Below are 16,938 nucleotides of genomic sequence, written 5' to 3'. Positions count from 1 at the left end.
GTCGCCTCAAGACCGTACCGCCCGGTGCGGGGTGGAGGCAGCCCCGTCCCCGCTCAGACCCCGACCCCGGGGAACGGCGCTCCTTGACCGGCCATCGATGTGCTCGGCAATCCCGCTCACCGCCTTCTCCCCCGCCCGCGGGTGCCACGTTGGAGGTGCTCGGTGCTCGGCTGGCTGCCCCTGGCCCCGGCACCGGGCGGGTGTCCCTTGTCTCCCTCTCCAAGATGGCGGCCGCGGGCGGCGGCGGCGCGGCGGGAAGCGGCGGCGCGAAGTGAGGCGGCCGCGGCGCCTCCCCACGCTGCGGTTTGGCAGGTCCTGTCGCCGCCGGGTGGCCTCGCCGCCGGGGCACGCTCAGGCCTGCTGCAGGGGTGGAGCCGAGGGCTAGAGCGACGGCGGAGCCCGCTCAGGTGAGAGGGCCGGCGGGCGGGCACGGGGCAGCCGAGCCCGCTTCAAACGGAGGCGGCGAGAGGGGCGCGGGCGGCGGCAGGGCACAGGTCCTGGGGGCGCTGGCGCGCATGCGCGGGGCTCGGCTTGGGGCGCCCCAGGGGCGCGGGGTGGCGGGACGGGACCGATCCCCATCCTCATCCTGATCCCGTGTCTGCGGACGGGCCGGTGCCGACGTTTGACCTCTCCGCCGCTCTCGGGAGTCCCGGCGGGACCTGCCTGCCCCCGCGCCCTCGCAGCTTCCCCAGCCGGGAATGGGGCGAGGGAGCCCGGCCCGAGCTACCGCTGCCCCTCCGCTGCCACCCGCCGCGGTGTGTCGCCAGCGGGGTGTGCAGCCTCCCGGGGGGACCGAAGTGCCGGGTCCCTGTGGAGTCTGGGGGGCTGCAGAACAGCAGCGCGTGGCCCTGATCCCGCAAGGGTGCGCGTTAAGGAACGGGAGGCGTGGAGAGGGATTTTCCGCTGAACCTGTGTGATTACTGCTGAAACCAAAGGATCTGAGGCAGGGGAAGCTAATGAGCATGTATAGGACAAGTTAAGGAAGGATATGTTTTGTATTTGCAGGGTTAGAGGTCTAGGTTGTAATTCCCTTTGGGCATTATCTATCAACCTTTACATCTGCCACGCAAATAATATTTAAAAAGGGAGCAAAAAGTATGCATGTAACCATAAGCAAATCTTAGTTTCTCCAAGTCATCGCTTCATGCGTGACTGTCTTCAGCTTTGTTTTGCTGAGCAGTGTCTAGATGAGGCTCTAGTCTTGTTGAGCGTAATTGCTTATGTCATGTGTGTTCCCACTGAAGTCCATATGCCAACTGAGAACCAAACATGAAATGTTGATGAGATCTGGTTCAAGATTGTGAGCCCACAAATGGCAAGATGCTCTTTTTTATTGTAAAGTGAAGTGCTCTAGTGTGTATACATAAATTCTGCCTATAAATTGCTGTGCTTGCTACCAGCAGTGTATAGTGGTCAGAATACGGGCTTAAAACATTTTGTGGTGGATGGTTGCCCAAAACCTAACGAAATAACGTTAATTCTCACGAATTTACACAGAAACATCTCCTGTCTACCTGCAAGCTTGATTTAGTTGAAACTTTGTTGTTTCACTTAAGTAACCACTATAGGATGAATATTATGTACATTCTCAGCCAATTATTTATAAAACTGAGGTATGTGCAGGGATGTACGAGCACAAGTTCCCTGCTGTTTAGGTTTACAAATGTAATTCCAGTATGGCAAGATCACTGTGGCAGCTAGCAAGAAAAGCTGCATGGGCTTTGGGAGCGATACTTCGTGGCACACTTACCCATGTGTACACAAATGCACAAAATCAGTTAGGAGAAATTGGTTTAATCGCTTATGAGAAGACGGTCAATCTTTCCATGTTAAGCTGGCTGATGACTGAAGAACAAAAGCAGTTTACTCTGAGGGAACCGGAGTGTAGCTACTCCATAAAGGCACTGTCCTGCTATATGCCAGCAACTATGGAACAGAATGACTCAGTTAGAGGAGGCCTGAAACCTGGGAGCTGACAGGAATTGGGGTGCTGCAGAAGCCCGAGCGAACAGGATTGCTTTCTTCCGTTCCCTCTCCCAGGCTGGCGTTCGGAATGGCTGCAGTGGTAGTGTCAGGAAACACATCAGAAGGATGTACACCTTCACTACAAAATGAGCAATCCTTTATTTCAAAACATTTGAAATAATTATTTTGTAGCACAATGATTCCAACCTGGTTTCTTCTATTCCTTCACTTCATCTGAGACTCAAGGGTTTGGAATTTCTCTTTAAACATCTCATTCTTTGCTACATTGGCTTCTGACAAAAAATGGCTTTGACAGAAGTTCAGGTGCAGTTTTGTGTGTCATGAAAATCAAACTCGGCCATCTTCTCACGCTCCTTCTGTTTTTGTAAATAAATTACTTAAGCGATTTGGAGATTTTCCAAGGAAAAGGTGGTCTTATTATGTCTTTAAAATAACAGAAGAACAACCTCTATTTTAATTTAAAAAAAAAATTTCTGTCAAGCTTGAAGGGTGAGCATGAACTGACGAGAAGGTAGCCTCTTTTCCCGCTGTCTTCCAGAGAATCTTCGCTTGGTTCAGAGGAAGTTTCCCGTTTTACATTGTGATTCTTCTTATGGGAGGGTTATTTTCGTTCTCTGTTTCTCAGACCTTTTCCTGTAGATGGGAACGGGGGAAGGAGCCCAGACGTGGCAACACATTCTCAGGTTCCTGCAGGACCACCATGGCTTATGATGACTCCAAGAAGAAAGAAGGTATGACTGCTTCATAATCTCAGAGGATGTTGCCAAAAAAAAAAAAAAAAGTACCCTCTGTAGCCCTTGCCAGGCCATGGAGTCAGAGTGGGAAAGGAAGCTAGTCTGCTGTGGAACCCTTAAATTTAATCTGGCCAAGTTGCTGAAGGATCCTAAGCCCTTGACTTCCAGGTCTAAAGTGCTGGGATTAGAATTTGAGAGAAACAGATGGTATTTCCTAATGCAAACCCCTTGACTGGAAACTGTGCCACTGCAGCCTTTCTTCTCCCTGCCAGGTCAATGGAACAGGATACCAGGGATAGGGATATGTTTAGTCATGGTAATATTTCTAAGTCCAGTTGTCTTTAGGAAGAAATATACAAGGATTAGAAACAAACTCTTGAGTGATTGTGTTATAGCATTAGAGCACTGAGCCCCATCCCTGTGGCCAGAGAGCACAGACTGATATCTTTTAGGCTCCTGTGCTTATTGGGTTTTGTGCATCATTATGTGTCAATGTCTGCTGTTATCTTATTTTGTCCATAGTCCACATGTCTGTCATTCCTTAATGAAGTATTTAATTTCTTCCTTTTTTCCCATTTCACGTAAATCTTAGAGTTCCTAGAGAGTGACCGAAGTGTTGATGACGTGGGGCTGGCAACTGGCAAGATACAGCGAGATAAAAAGCGCTCTTACAAAGATCTGGTGCAAGAGGAAGATGAGATAGCGACTCAGGTCAGGAAGCCCTCAGAGAAACGGTTGAAGGTGTAAGCATATGTGTAAAACTAGTGATGGGATGGGTGGGTTTATTGTTCTTTTTTATATAGAAATGCATGTAGAAGACAGCAAGAGCAGCTAATCATTCCTGTGTTGTTCAGTAACTTTCCTGGGGAAAAGGTCAATCCCAATTACAACTGACACTGATTTTTCTGGCCTCAGAAAATAGGGTAATAGGATACTGCCCTAATCTTGTTGTGGAACCTTGCAAGTCATAAGATAGCAAGAATAACTTTTCACACAAAATTTTAGAATTTGTGGTTTATAAATAGCCAGCAAAGGATCAATATAATGTTAACTGATGCACTGTTGTATTCCTGATTCTGCAGACACCCTGAAACGATAGCTCTTGAGAGGTATGAACTGGCCCTATTCACCTCTTTGGGGCCTTAACTCTGAAGTCACATAGCGACAACTTACGTTTCTTCAAAACTTTCCTCTTTGAGCTAAAATTCCTGCTGTTAGCTCGAAGGTGACCGCCTTGTGATTGGTTTGTTTTTTTTTTTTAAGCCTGGAAAAGAAGTTCTAGTTTAAAGTTAAAATCTTCTACCATGCAGATGGAATTCTGTAGAGAAGCTTCACTTTCAGACCATAAATTGGTCAAGAAGGATATAATAATTGGGTGATATGAGATATTAAGGTCATTTTTTTGGCCCATCATTTTGTCACCTCTCTGTACATCGTTTCACTTCTTTTCACTTCTTCTATCTTCTCCAGCATATTAAGCATGAACTGCTCGCCTTAATTTTCAAGGCTTAACAGCCTGTGCATGCTTAGTTATTTCTTAGCTTCATTAAGAGGTAGATGTCTGCCTTTTATCAACTCGTCAGCTGATCTCCAGGTGCTGGCTTTCATTGCCCATTTCTTAACACTTTCAAATGTGCTTTTTCAAGTTTTCTTGGGTATTGCTCTTCTCACTTGGGAGAAGCTCCCTATAGAGGTCTGTCTTTCAATTTCCTTATAGCCCTGTTGTGGTGCAATGCCTACAGAAAGCTTGATGCTGGTTTGGTGGCTGATGTGCTGAAACCAATCCTGACTAGTATACCATTTTTTGCATTCTTCCACCTATCCATACTGTGCTTTTTGTCTCTTATATTAAACCTACACTGTGGGCTCTTGGCGACAGAGTGTGTTTCCTTTGCTTATTTTAGCACCTAGAATAATGGTCCTGGTTCGTACTTAGGTTTCCTTGATGTTACAGTAGTACAAATAACTTTTGATATCTCCTACAAATTAATATGTAAATGATATCTCCTGTGTCAATAATCCATGTGAATGTCATGGTATTTCTCCCTTGTTTGTCAGCAACTTCTTTATTCTTATTCTAGGACAGTGACCTTTTTCCGGGGACAGAACCTCACAAAAAGAAAAGAAAGCACTCCTCCGATGAGTTCTGCCACAGAAGTAAGATAGTAATCAGGCAGGGGAAGGGGCTAACAAATCATGACTTTGAGGGAAGGGTGCTGTTAATGTCATGAAGCTTTGTGGGTAGCACTTTATGGGGGCAAAGTACATCAGCCTGTCTTAGGACAAGTAATGAGAAACCTGTCGCTGCTCAGCACCAGACCGCAAAAGATTAGGGAATGCTATTTTCAGTCTAACTTAACAAATTGCTGTTGTTAGGGGTAGAGATCTTCCACCCCTCTTTTCGTTGACAAATTGTAGTTTTTTAACCCGTGCCTTCCCTTTGACATTTGCATTTCTTTTTTGCCTACTGCATTACAAACTCTAATTTTACTTGCAGCTAGTATTACTTTCTCTGGATTTATAAAAATAGAATGCGTCAGGGTGAAAAATAAATGCTTTGGGGTTCAGTTTAAGTACAGAAACATTCTCACAAGCTGTCCAGAAAATGACAATTCTATTCATAAAAGCTTAACAGATTTAACATTTATTTTTGGCCCAATGAAAAGAGAAAGCCAAGCTGAAATTTTGTCAAAATCTGTTTTCAGAATTTAAGAAGCTTGTGTTTTCAATTCATTGGTCTCACCTTGGCTAAAAATGACACAAAAACCTTGCACTTGAGATGTGATTTCAATAAGATACATTTTCATCAAAATATGTTATTTCACAATAGAATACAGAGTTTGACAAAACTTAAAGAACTCCCTACTCTGTCTTCCTGCCTTAACTTATTTGACCAGCTCGGGCATTACAGCTCCTGAATTGTATCAGTAAGGCCATGCTGAGCTGGCTACAAGCTTCAGAGATCTGTTTAAGCCAGGATGCAAATCCATTATAAATCATAGAATCATAGAATGGTTAGGGTTGGAAGGGACCTTAAAGATCATCTAGTTCCAGCCCCCCTGCCATGGGCAGGGAGTTCTTCCACTACACCAGGTTGCCCAAAGCCTCATCCAACCTGGCCTTAAACACCTCCAGGGATGGGGCATCCACAGCTTCTCTTAGCTGTAATCATATGTCTTGCAGGATTGCCACTTCACTTCTTTGGACTAGTGTAATGCTGTCTTTAAGGGAATCATCTTGATGTACATTTCTCTTGTTCTTTTTCAGGTGTTCCGCCTTTGGATCTACCATCAAAGAAGAAGAAAAAAGCAGTTTCTAGCCCATCCTCAGCTGATACAACCATGGATTTAGTCAAGGTTATCACCTCACCTTTGGCCACAAGCTCAAAGTCTTCAAAGAAGACCTCTGAAAAATCATCTCATTCTTCCTCTGGCCATTCCGAAAGCAAAAAAGAGCACCACAAGAAGAAGCTGAGTGGGAGTAGTGGGGAGCACTCAGTGGACGATGGCAGCTTCCACAAATCTAAAAAAATGAAACCTCTCTATGTGAACACAGAGACACTTACACTTCGTGAACCTGATGGCTTGAAGATGAAGCTCATCCTTTCACCAAAAGAGAAAAGTAGCACAGCAGATGATGATTCTTTCTCCTACTCTTCAGCACCAGCAGCTGCAAAGAAATCTTCAAAGAAATCAGCTCGAGACGAGCAAGGCTCATTTCTTCTGGGTCATGAACTGCAGAGCTTCCTGAAGTCATCCCGGAAGAAGCACAAACCACCTCCAGACCCACATCCACCCTCTGACAGTTTTGGTGCTGACACCTCTCTTTTTTCAGAGGGCCATGGGAATGAGTATGAGATATCAGGTATGGAGGCACCACCAGAATCTGGTTCCTCTTCTGGTGGGGAGTTGGAGGCTGGAGAGCTAGTGATAGATGACTCCTACCGGGAAATCAAGAAGAAGAAGAAGTCAAAAAAAAGTAAGAAAAAAAAAGACAAGGAGAAACACAGAGACAAGAAGCACTCTAAGTCCAGAAAAAGTTCTGGACATGCTCCTGTGGCAGTACCAGAAGTAACAGTGTCACCACCACCTCCTCCCGGTACCTCCTATGTTCTTCCTCCACCCCCTCCTGCTGTTTTTCACTCAGATGGTCAAGGTGAGAAGAGGAGGAAAAAGGAAGACAAGGAGAAGGATAAAGCTGATAAATGGGAAAAGGAAAAGGAAAGAGAAAAGGAAAAGGAAAGAGAAAAGGAAAAGGAAAGAGAAAAGGAAAGAGAAAAGGAAAAGGAAAGAGAAAAGGAAAAGGAAAGAGAAAAGGAAAAGGAAAGAGAAAAGGAAAGAGAAAAAGAAAAAGAAAAGGAAAAGGAAAAGGAAAAAGAAAAGGAAAAAGAAAGAGAAAGAGAGAAAGAAAAGGAAAGAGAAAAGGAAAGAGAAAGAGAAAAAGTAAGGAAAAATCGGAGGGAAAATAGAAAATGGGTGATGGGTAATGGTGAATTAGGCACTCCATTGCAAAGGCGTGTTAAATTGAAACGGAAAGATAACTGATACCAGGATCGATGGTTTCACTGAAGCGTGTTTGGAAAAATGTGTCAGCCACTGTGATTTCTGTTTGTAGAAAAAGGAATATGTATTGTTTTGGTTTTGTGGCACAGGCAATCTTTAGCCAATAGAGGTTCTTTGAAAAAGTTATACTTAGTTTGCTTGGTCCAGGCTATGTACCAAGCACAACTGCATCATTTTCTAAGGTAACCGGTTCTAGCTATTGCCAGGCAGACTTTTGGACTAGTGATCCATCTTCACAGTTCCTGTAAAAAGGAATCGAGCTCTAACCTGAAAAGTTAGACATTTGCCTACTTACCCCTGTATTCAAATGAAATTCTTAGACACTACCACGTTCCCAGTTTTGTCCTGTACTCTTAAATTCAGTTTTCTATGGTTAGTGTATAAAAATATGAGTAGGAGAAATGGTAGCTAGCATATGAATGAGTTTACAGGTGATACAACTGTAGCTGTGGAAGTATATAAATGGGGAAAAGCAACTTCTGTATCTTCAGATAGACAAGAGCTGCTTTGTGTCAGGAAATGGGCAGACGTAGCCCTAATTTCTTCAGCCATTGTTCTGTTCTATTTGTTAAGTTTTCTCTCATCATAGCTCAGCAACTGCTTATGCCTCTGCTGTCAATGTACTTACACTGTCTATTTTACTGCCAATTCGAAGTGTTTTGTGAGGATGCAAGGAATGGAACAAAACATTATGATGAGGACTGAATTCTTTTGACAGATCTATGATAGGTACTGTGGATAGCATGACAGATGTATATTTTTAATTTTAAGTTTTAAAACTGAAATATATTAACAGAGTTGTATTTTGATCCTGGACTTAGAATAGCAGGTTGTTGTATCTTGTGAATGAAATGCATTAACAGAGTTGTTGCAAGATAAGCTTTGTGCTGAGACTGGTTCTGGCTAGTTCCTGTGCTTTCATAAACACTAAATTCAGACAGAACATACAAAACACTGCTTTTTTAGGTTCCTGATCTAAGCACCACATCTTAAGTACCACGCAGAACTGTGTCCAGTTCTGGTGTCCCACCATAAGAGAGACATAGATTTGTTCGAGCGTGTTCAGAGGAGGGCCACAAAGATGATCCAGGGGCTGGAGCACCTCTGCTACGAGGACAGGTTGCGGGAGCTGGGATTGTTCAGCCTTGAAGAGAGAAGACTTCGGGGGGACCTAATAGCTGCCTTCCAATACCTGAAGGGAACCTACACAGGAAGGCTGGGGAGGGACTTTTTACAAGAGTGTCCACTGATAGGACAAGGGGAAATGGGTTTAAGTTGAAGGAGAACAGATTTAGATTAGATCTTAGGAAGAAATTCTTCAGTACAAGGGTGGTAAGACTTTGGAATAAATTGCCCAGAGAAGTTGTGGATGCCTCCTCCCTGGAGGTGTTCAAGGCCAGGTTGGGCGGAGCCTTGAGTAGCCTGGTCTAGTTGAGAGGCGTCCCTGCCCATGACAGGGAGGTTGAATTAGATGATCTCTGAGGTCCCTTCCAGCCTATGCCATTCTATGATTCTATGATTTTTCTTTAAGTCTTCAATAAATGCCAATTCTTATTAAATTTGAGTAGGTCTCCTTATAATTAAAAATCTTTTGTTTCCTTTTCTTCTTCTGACTAGCCAAAGAAGAAAAACATGTCTGCCTATCAAGTGTTCTGTAAGGAATATCGTACAACTATTGTGTCTGAGCACCCTGGAATAGGTGAGAGAATAATCTAGCCTTTTCTTCACTTGATTATACACCAGCCAGATTAATTAGCAAAATATACTGTCTCAGTTTCATACCTATCTTAATATTCAGAGTGCAAAGAATCCGCCAATTTTCTTTGAATAAGTGGCAAAGGAGACAGGAGTGGATTTCGTTATTTGCTTTCATTGCATTTCAACCAAGCTGTGAATCTGGATAAAGAAATTACTAGCTTTTTCTTCCTTTACTTAAAGAGTTATCTTCATTGTGTCACTTTGCTGTATATACACGTGTGACCTTAAATTCCTGGTACCAGTTTTTTTTTCTTTTTAACCAAGAATGGGAATGCACACAGGCAATCATTTTCAGGACAGTGTGAAGAGTTCTGGTTGTGGAATGGGTTGCTTCCTAAAGGTGTATGAATAGGCCAGTAACTTTCCTATGTTCTTTCCATGATTTTATGATTTCATTTGTTTTAAACCTTTTCCTTCTTTCCTTCTGCTAGATTTTGGAGAGCTAAGTAAAAAATTGGCAGAGGTGTGGAAGCAGCTACCTGAGAAGGATAAACTGGTGAGTGTGTGAGAGATGTTTTAGTAATTCTGTAAACTAGATGCTTAGGTCAGAACATGCTGGCAGCATTGCCACCATACCTTGAAAAATGCTACCTATGTCCCCAAAGTATGTAAAGATGGAAAGTATGAAAACCTTGCCCTTGCGATCATAAAAGCATCCATTTTCTTCTCATGGTATTGCTTCACTTGCTAGCTACATAACATCATTCTGCCTCCAGGTCCTGGCATCAGGTAACAGAATTACCTAATGTTATTAATCTTTCTTTTCATACCCTGGTAACTGCAGATCTGGAAACAGAAAGCTCAGTATCTCCAACACAAGCAGAATAAAGCAGAGGCCACCACTGTGAAGAGAAAGGCATCATCTTCAGATGTTGCACCAAAAATAAAAGGTAATTGTTGCGCTCTATTTGCTCTGGTCTTCTTTCTTGGGCAGGGAAGATAGTGTTGCCTGTGGAATACAAACAAGGGTCCTTTCCTGCTTCACGTTCGTACCTGCTTTCTCACAAGTCTTGACATTGAACTCATCGTATTACTCAAAAACAATGTTTCTATGAGAGTGAGAATGATGTCAGCTTTTAAAAAAAATATTTCCTTGTCTAATTTGTAGAATGATACTGTTTTTAGCAGCCGAGAGATTGAAATGTAAACCAAGAAGAGGCAGCAGGGAAGTTCTAGTCAGATTTGCTTGCTGCAAGAGGAAAAAGAGTTGTTCTTGGCTTGGTATCTCTGTTTACCAAATATCCCAAACCAAATCTCCCAAATTGCATTCAGCTGAGGTAGATGCTTTGCATACATAAAAAGAAGGTTTTGACTCCAAAGGCTGGAGGACCAGGTCCACAGAACTATTTAAGCATCTCATGCCTTTGAGATTTGAACTTTACGAAGTAAATAGGCTTGTAAGTAAAAGAATGAAAGAAGAGAATATGGGATTTTAATTAGCATGTTTCCAGCTTCTCCAACAGGAGTGGTTTCCCCTCATAAGAAATCCCCCACGAGCACCGTGGTGGTGTCTTCCTCACCAGCCAAAGTCCCTGACACAGATCCTATTGATGTAGCTGCACACTTACAGTTGCTGGGTGAATCTCTGAGCCTCATTGGACACAGACTGCAGGAAACAGAGGTGAGTCTCTAACCAGGAATGTCACAGTGATGTCCTATCATCTACACGCAGGATTGGAGGATGTTGTTATTTTACTTAGAAGTTTAGCCAATGCTTTTCTGTTAGGAAGAGAAATTAGAGATTGGGTTGTGTCTCTTTGATGCATTGCTGTTTGTTTTCAGTGAAATAAAAAGCCTTGTTTCTCAGTAAACAGTAGGCATCAAAGAAAGACAGGTCCTTTGCAGCTCTAGGTCCTTGAAGGCAATTCTTAGTTCAAAAAAATCCTCAGTCTTTTCTTACTATATGTTCACCTTGGATCTCGTACTTCCTTGCTGTCTTTGCCACTTTCTGATCTGGTTTCTGTTACTGTCTCAAGCCTTCTTAGAAAACCATCAGAGAAGGCCTTTACCAAGATGGTTTTGCATGTCCTGTTGTTTTCTGTCAGTATCATATTGCCAGTGCTTCAGATAGAGGCTACTATAGTTTCAGGTTACCTGGTAATGTAGATGTCATATTTTATTGGTTTCCTACTGTTAGATGATAGTGATTCTAGGCAGGCATGTGCACATATACACTTACTTTCAGAACTTAGCTCAGCCTCTAAGGAGAACACATATTTGGCTCAAATAATATCATTCAATTTTATGGCTCTTAGGATCAGCTCATCCCAGTATGCTTGCTTGTTTTACCAACAGCAAAATAAATGTGTTTGCATTTTGGCTTTGGTATGACCGATTGAGGTCGTTCTTCAGAGGAACTATCACAGTAAAATCTCCCCCTTTACAGAAGAGCCCACAAACAAATTCCCTTTCCTGAAAGTGTGTCAATAACTAAAACATTTGTTACAGACTGCACATTTATTTGGACTTCAGTAATAAAACAACTATTGTGTTTAGGACTCATGTAGTTAACAAAATAGATGGTATGAAATGGTAAAGAAATTACCACAAAAATTGTGGAATTAAATGTTTTATGCAACTGAAAACTTTCTGACGTTTTCTGGTGTTCCTGCTTTTTTCCTTCATCAGTATATTGCCTACTGGATTCTTAAAATTTTTGAGCCAGCAGTCTGTGAAGTGCGTGGCATAGTTTTGTTACTGTGTAAATAATGAAAGTGGACTAGAGGAGCTCAGGAATGAAGATACTGTATCTGTGTGAGAATCAATACAGTTGTGAACAAACCATAATTCCCAGTACTCATTCCTATCCTTTTTTTTCATTCCTTACTTCCAGGGAATGGTGGCTGTTTCAGGAAGTTTGTCAGTCCTTCTAGATTCAATTGTCTGTGCTTTGGGCCCATTAGCATGTCTGACCACGCAACTACCTGAGTTGAATGGCTGCCCTAAGCACGTTTTGGTGAGTTCCTTGTGGTTATTCTCATTCCAGCACTGTTAATTTCAGTAGAGTCCAGCTAGAGGTTTTTGATTAATCAGTCTTATGATGTGATGATAATTCCAGTGCAATACGAAAATTGTTTCGGTCATACACTTTTATAGAGCAGTATTTCTTGAAATTCTTTGAAATGTTACTGTTTTATAGTATTTTGCAACATTTTTTTACAGTGGTAACTGACTTGATATTTGTACCACTGACTGTAGTGTGTAGGTCCTGTTTTAGTGACTGAATCGATCCATCTGAGTCAAATAAAAATACCTGTGCACATACCAGTATTTTTGAAATTTCTAATTTTCTGTTAGAAAATAAAAAGCACCTTCTAGCTGCTCTGTATCACACAATATGTTTTTCCTTTAATAGCATAAAAAATAACTTGTGACCTCAAGATTCCTAGTGTGATTGAGTAGGGCCTTCTACATGTGGCTGTAACCTTCTCCAAGAAAAGAACAGTCTCTATTTTAAGGAACTGCATAACTACAGGTTCTTTTCCACTTTAAACTATGCTTTCCATTGAGCCCTGATTTAGCAACAGTTTGTGGCATCTACATAGCATGATGTGGACATAAATTAAGATGGCAGCAGCATAAAAGGAATCAGGAGTCATACCTCCAACAGGTGACATGAATAAAGCAGAGAAAGAGTAGAGCTGAAATGAAAAATAAATATATAGTCTGCAAAAGTTAAGAGATTAAAGACAAATCTGGCAAAGAGAACAACAAAAATGGGATATGAATTGGCATGTTTTAATAGAGCAGCCCAAACATTGATTGATTCTGAGGAGGGACTATTGACAACAGCAAAGTTGACAGCTTAGGCTGTGAGCTCCCACAAACTGGCTGTCTACACACAAGCTGAGTCAGCAGGCTGTTCCCATCCTAAGCCATCGAAAAACATCCTGTGCTTTTTTTCCTTCTGGCTTGCCAAGTGCCTTCAGAGCAATGACACCACATGACTCATGGTGCGTACGTTGGAAACTTATCAACTTATTGTTACAAAGAGCAGTTGAGCTTCAGGTGGATTTAGGCACTTACCCTTCACTTCTGAAGACTGGTATTCAGACTTAATAATAAATAAATTATTCTGATTTTTACCATCAGATACATAACAGCAGTGGTGTTTCAGGACGTGGATAAAATGGTCAGTGGTCGTGTTGCACGTAGAATGCAATTTATCTTTTCAGTCAGCAGGTGGCATTGTTAAATTCTAGAATCGCATCCAGCTCCTCTGTCTTCAGCAAATAAAAGGTGGTATTTCTAAGGCCGTCTAGCCACAGGCTTGAGCTTACTGAAATATTGCGTCTGAATAACATACAGATAATATTCTCCTGGGTCTTGTTTTCTGATGTGCACGAGAAGGACTCTTACTCTCAGAATTCCGTTACATTTTGCAAGGAAAAGTGGAAGGCACATTGTCTGACACACTGTTAGTGAGTGTGTTTGAATTGCGTAAAGGACTTGTGAGTGTAAAGTCAAGTAATTTTTTTTTGTTATATGCTACAACTGTGATCATTTTGGTCAAGTCTTTCATCACTAGTCTTTCATGTGGTTGATGTGGCTTGTTTCAAATTCGGAGATAGAGTATGGACTTTTTAAGGAGGAGGTCACTTAAGGAAAGCCTCAAACATTTTCATTGTTTTCAGATGCTTACAAATACTGAGGCTGCCTTTATGTTTAGTTAACTTACGTTTCTGAAAATGTGAAAATAAGCCTAGCAGTGGTGGTGATGACTAGGCAGATTTGGTTCTCATGGTATGACAACTTGTAAGACAAGTGAACATGCTTAGTACCCTCGTCTGTGTTGTTTTTCAAGGATTTGGAGTCATTACCTGACACTAAAAAAATACTGAATTTCTTTTCCCAGTCAAACACACTAGACAACATCGCCTACATCATGCCTGGACTTTGACGGCAAAGGATCCTGGGATGTACTCAACCTCTGCGTAACTGACTTGCGTACATATGCACTACGCCGGCACTCCCAAAGGGCTCCGTGTGTAGGGTTTTAAAATTTTTTATCTGTATAGTATATGCATAGGATTGTAACTATATGACTTCTATTTTATGAGAAGTTGTGAAGTTAAGCTGAGAAAACCCTTTTGTTTTGGTGAGTGAAACGCCCTCCAATCTGAAAGTATTTTGTATGAAGAATTCAGAAAGCTTTTGAGACACTCGCCTTAAATTCAGATTCTTTAGTGAGGGAAGCAGCCAGAGAATGGAATTCTCGATACAAAGAAAGAAACGTCACCATGATAGGAGTCATTGAAACGGGTGGCCTAAAGAGGTTGTCCACTCTTCATCCTTGATGATGTTCAGAAACTGAGCAGCCTGCTGTAGTTGGACTTTCTTTAAGCAGGGGGATGGACCAGATGACCTCCTGATAATGCCTTCCAAACTAAAGCAATCTGATATTCTACGGTCAGGTAGAGATGATAGTGTATTTTGGACCAAGGAATAGAACTGAACTCTTCACCAGCCATATTTCTAACTGGTTTTCAGTTTAAAGTCTACTGCTTGAAGGGAAAGCTGGATAGCTGATCAGAGATAGAGAGGTCTTTGCCTCTTAAGTCACTTCTTCCAACCCCTCCTCTTCAGCCAGTAATAACTGAAAGTTGTCAGCATCAGCTGGCATTTGAAGTAAAGTGGAAGATGACAACAAATTTAATCTTTTCTTGTGGACTTGCACCCAAATCGTCATTAGCATGATGTATCAACCAGCTGCATTGGCTTGAGAGAATGAAGTTCTGATCTGCTGATTTTTCCAGGGTATAGTCAGCCTGCTTTGATGGAGGAGAGTGTGGAAGCAAATGGGAAAAATTTGGATTGCTTCTGCCTGTCTTGCACCTGTTTTGTGAACAGATAACTTTGGTTTCTGAGACCGCTGATCCCCCATCCCTTTCACCAGCAGCATTGAAAGAGCCATGGTGCTGCTGTGAGGCAGTGACTAATGACCAGTTTGAAGCAGTTACGGCTGAGTAAGGCACATATGGGTTGATTGGACCGATTCCTCTACCTTCCAGCCACATACTTGGTGTTTGGTTTTCTGCTCCTCTAGAAGAGGAGCCGCAAGAGAGCACTTGATACTCATATAGGCTTTTGTGTGTCTGTATGTATGTGTATGTGGTGTTCATATCTCATGTATTTAACTTTTACCAATATCTGTAAGAGATTTTAATTTATCCTGTATATTTCCGTGTGTGTGTATATACACATAATTTAAAAGCAAAAATCCCTCCCTCTACCAACATTGTGTGGAAAACATGAATCAAGTTTGCCTCACCCCACTTCCTGCAGGAACCAGCTATATGTGTAGTAGTAAGCATTGGCATTGTATGAGGAAACACCAGGAAGATTTTAAGTGTTTGTAGAAACAGGATATCTTGTGAAGGTACGTAATAAAAACGAAATATAATTTGACTCTAACCTTTCCAGCCTTACAATATTAACGTTTTAAAATGACAGAAGAGCACTTTTTTACTTACAATGTGAAGTAGAGCTTCTGTTTAGGGCAGTTGAAAGTGAGCTCTCTCTCATTGTGGCTGAGTCCCAAATAATATTTAAATTAAATCCTCAGAGGGGTGCAAGAGGGTTTTTTTCCCCCTTCCTCTTTACCATGTATTCCTCAGCTGTGCCTACACAAGGTAGTCTGTCTCTTTTGGAGCTTTTCTCAGTGCAGTATTAGGTTTTCTCAGTCAGTGGAGGAGGCAGAAGGTTTTCAGGCCACCATACAAGTTCTCAACCCAAGCCCCAGACCAGAACATACATGTTTTAACAATATATGACTAATGGCAATGAGCCTGGAATTGGGAAGGACCCAGGAGGGAGGCAGTCTGATCCCGCTTCGGATCCTGGCCTGTACTGAAGCAGCTGCTGTTGGGAGTGGCACAGAATCACTGGCTCTTTCCAGCCCTTTACAATTGAGAGCGCCGTGAAGGGGTAGATCTGCTCTCTGAGGATCAGAAGGGGATCAGCTTTAGCTTTGTCATCTGTATAATGGAAAACTCTTGAAGAGTTTTAAAAACACACAACCCTGGTGTATTGTATTTTTATTTAAAATTTGTACACTTTGTATAATCTGCATCTTGTGGTATTTCGTACTAGAGGGAAAACTTTGGCAAGACTTAGCAGTTTTTATATTTTTGTTATTTCCTTGCTGTTTGATCCAGATTACATTACAATTATACAAAGAAACTTTTTTGTACTGTAATTAAAATATAATTTTTTTTTTAACATTTGGAGTATTGTCATTCATTTCTGGCATGCACTGTGTTTTCTGCAACTGTTGTCATTAGTATTTAATATTTCTCAGCAAAACACGTCCAATTCTAAACTTGTTAAACTCGGTTTGCAGGCAGGCTGTGCTATGTCCAGCAGCACAGTTCACCCAAACGTGGCTCAAAGAGTATTGACAATTTGGGGACTTTCCTGAAGGGACACGTCCCATCGAGCGCTGCGGGTCGCACCGGGGCGTTTTTCCTCCCTGCTGCCTCCCTGCAGCTCAGGTCGGTGGTGCCGAGAGCAGTGCCCGGGGCTCGAGGCGGGTGCGTTACGTGGGACGTCAGGCGTGGCCGCGTCAGGTCGTGATCTGAGCCGGTTACGAGCTCGTCCGCGTTTCCGGGGTCCGAGTGTCGGTCCGTGGCAGCCTCGGCTCGGGCGGGGCGATGCCTCGGGCCGGGCGGGTGCTGCAGAACGCGGTGCCTTAACCAGCCCGCGCCCCCTGCGCGCGAGTGCGGTGACAGAAAGCCAAAAACGTGTCACCGCACGTTCCGTGTATTTGGGCACGGCTCCAGCTCGTGCTTTTTCTGCAGGAGCTCAGGAGCGGAACGCGGCGGCGGTGGGTTCCCGCGGACCGACGGCACCACCACCGTGCCTCGTCAGCTGCCGCCCCTCCAGGGCCGCCCGCGAGC

At 42.9% G+C, this 16,938-nt stretch overlaps 1 protein-coding gene across 5 annotated transcripts; it reads left to right on the top strand.

Annotated features, from left to right (window-relative positions):
• Positions 1–346: 346 nt before the first annotated feature.
• On the top strand, positions 347–16,562 carry HMGXB4 (HMG-box containing 4). 5 transcript variants are annotated; one of them, XM_086611108.1, is made up of 11 exons: positions 347–407; positions 2,612–2,717; positions 3,313–3,461; positions 4,802–4,877; positions 5,988–7,162; positions 8,900–8,981; positions 9,472–9,536; positions 9,825–9,930; positions 10,492–10,661; positions 11,874–11,996; positions 13,896–16,562. In XM_086611108.1, exons 2-11 carry the CDS (start codon positions 2,687–2,689, stop codon positions 13,938–13,940), a joined length of 2,022 nt encoding a protein of 673 aa, XP_086467234.1. In that variant the 5' UTR covers positions 347–407; positions 2,612–2,686; the 3' UTR covers positions 13,941–16,562. The 5 variants fall into 5 exon arrangements, with proteins under 5 accessions (XP_086467234.1, XP_086467230.1, XP_009988166.1 ...); XM_009989864.2 differs by lacking the exon at positions 347–407 and having other exon boundaries at positions 2,648–2,717; positions 5,988–6,916; positions 7,145–7,162; XM_086611104.1 differs by lacking the exon at positions 347–407 and having other exon boundaries at positions 2,579–2,717; positions 3,322–3,431.
• The last annotated feature ends 376 nt before the right edge of the window (positions 16,563–16,938 follow it).

The sequence above is a fragment of the Tauraco erythrolophus genome, chromosome 4 (genome assembly GCF_009769465.1).
Source record: "Tauraco erythrolophus isolate bTauEry1 chromosome 4, bTauEry1.pri, whole genome shotgun sequence".
Classification (NCBI taxonomy): Eukaryota; Metazoa; Chordata; class Aves; order Musophagiformes; family Musophagidae; genus Tauraco; species Tauraco erythrolophus.
The sequence above is the reverse complement of the archived record's forward strand: the minus strand, read 5'-3'. Positions and strand labels throughout refer to the sequence as shown.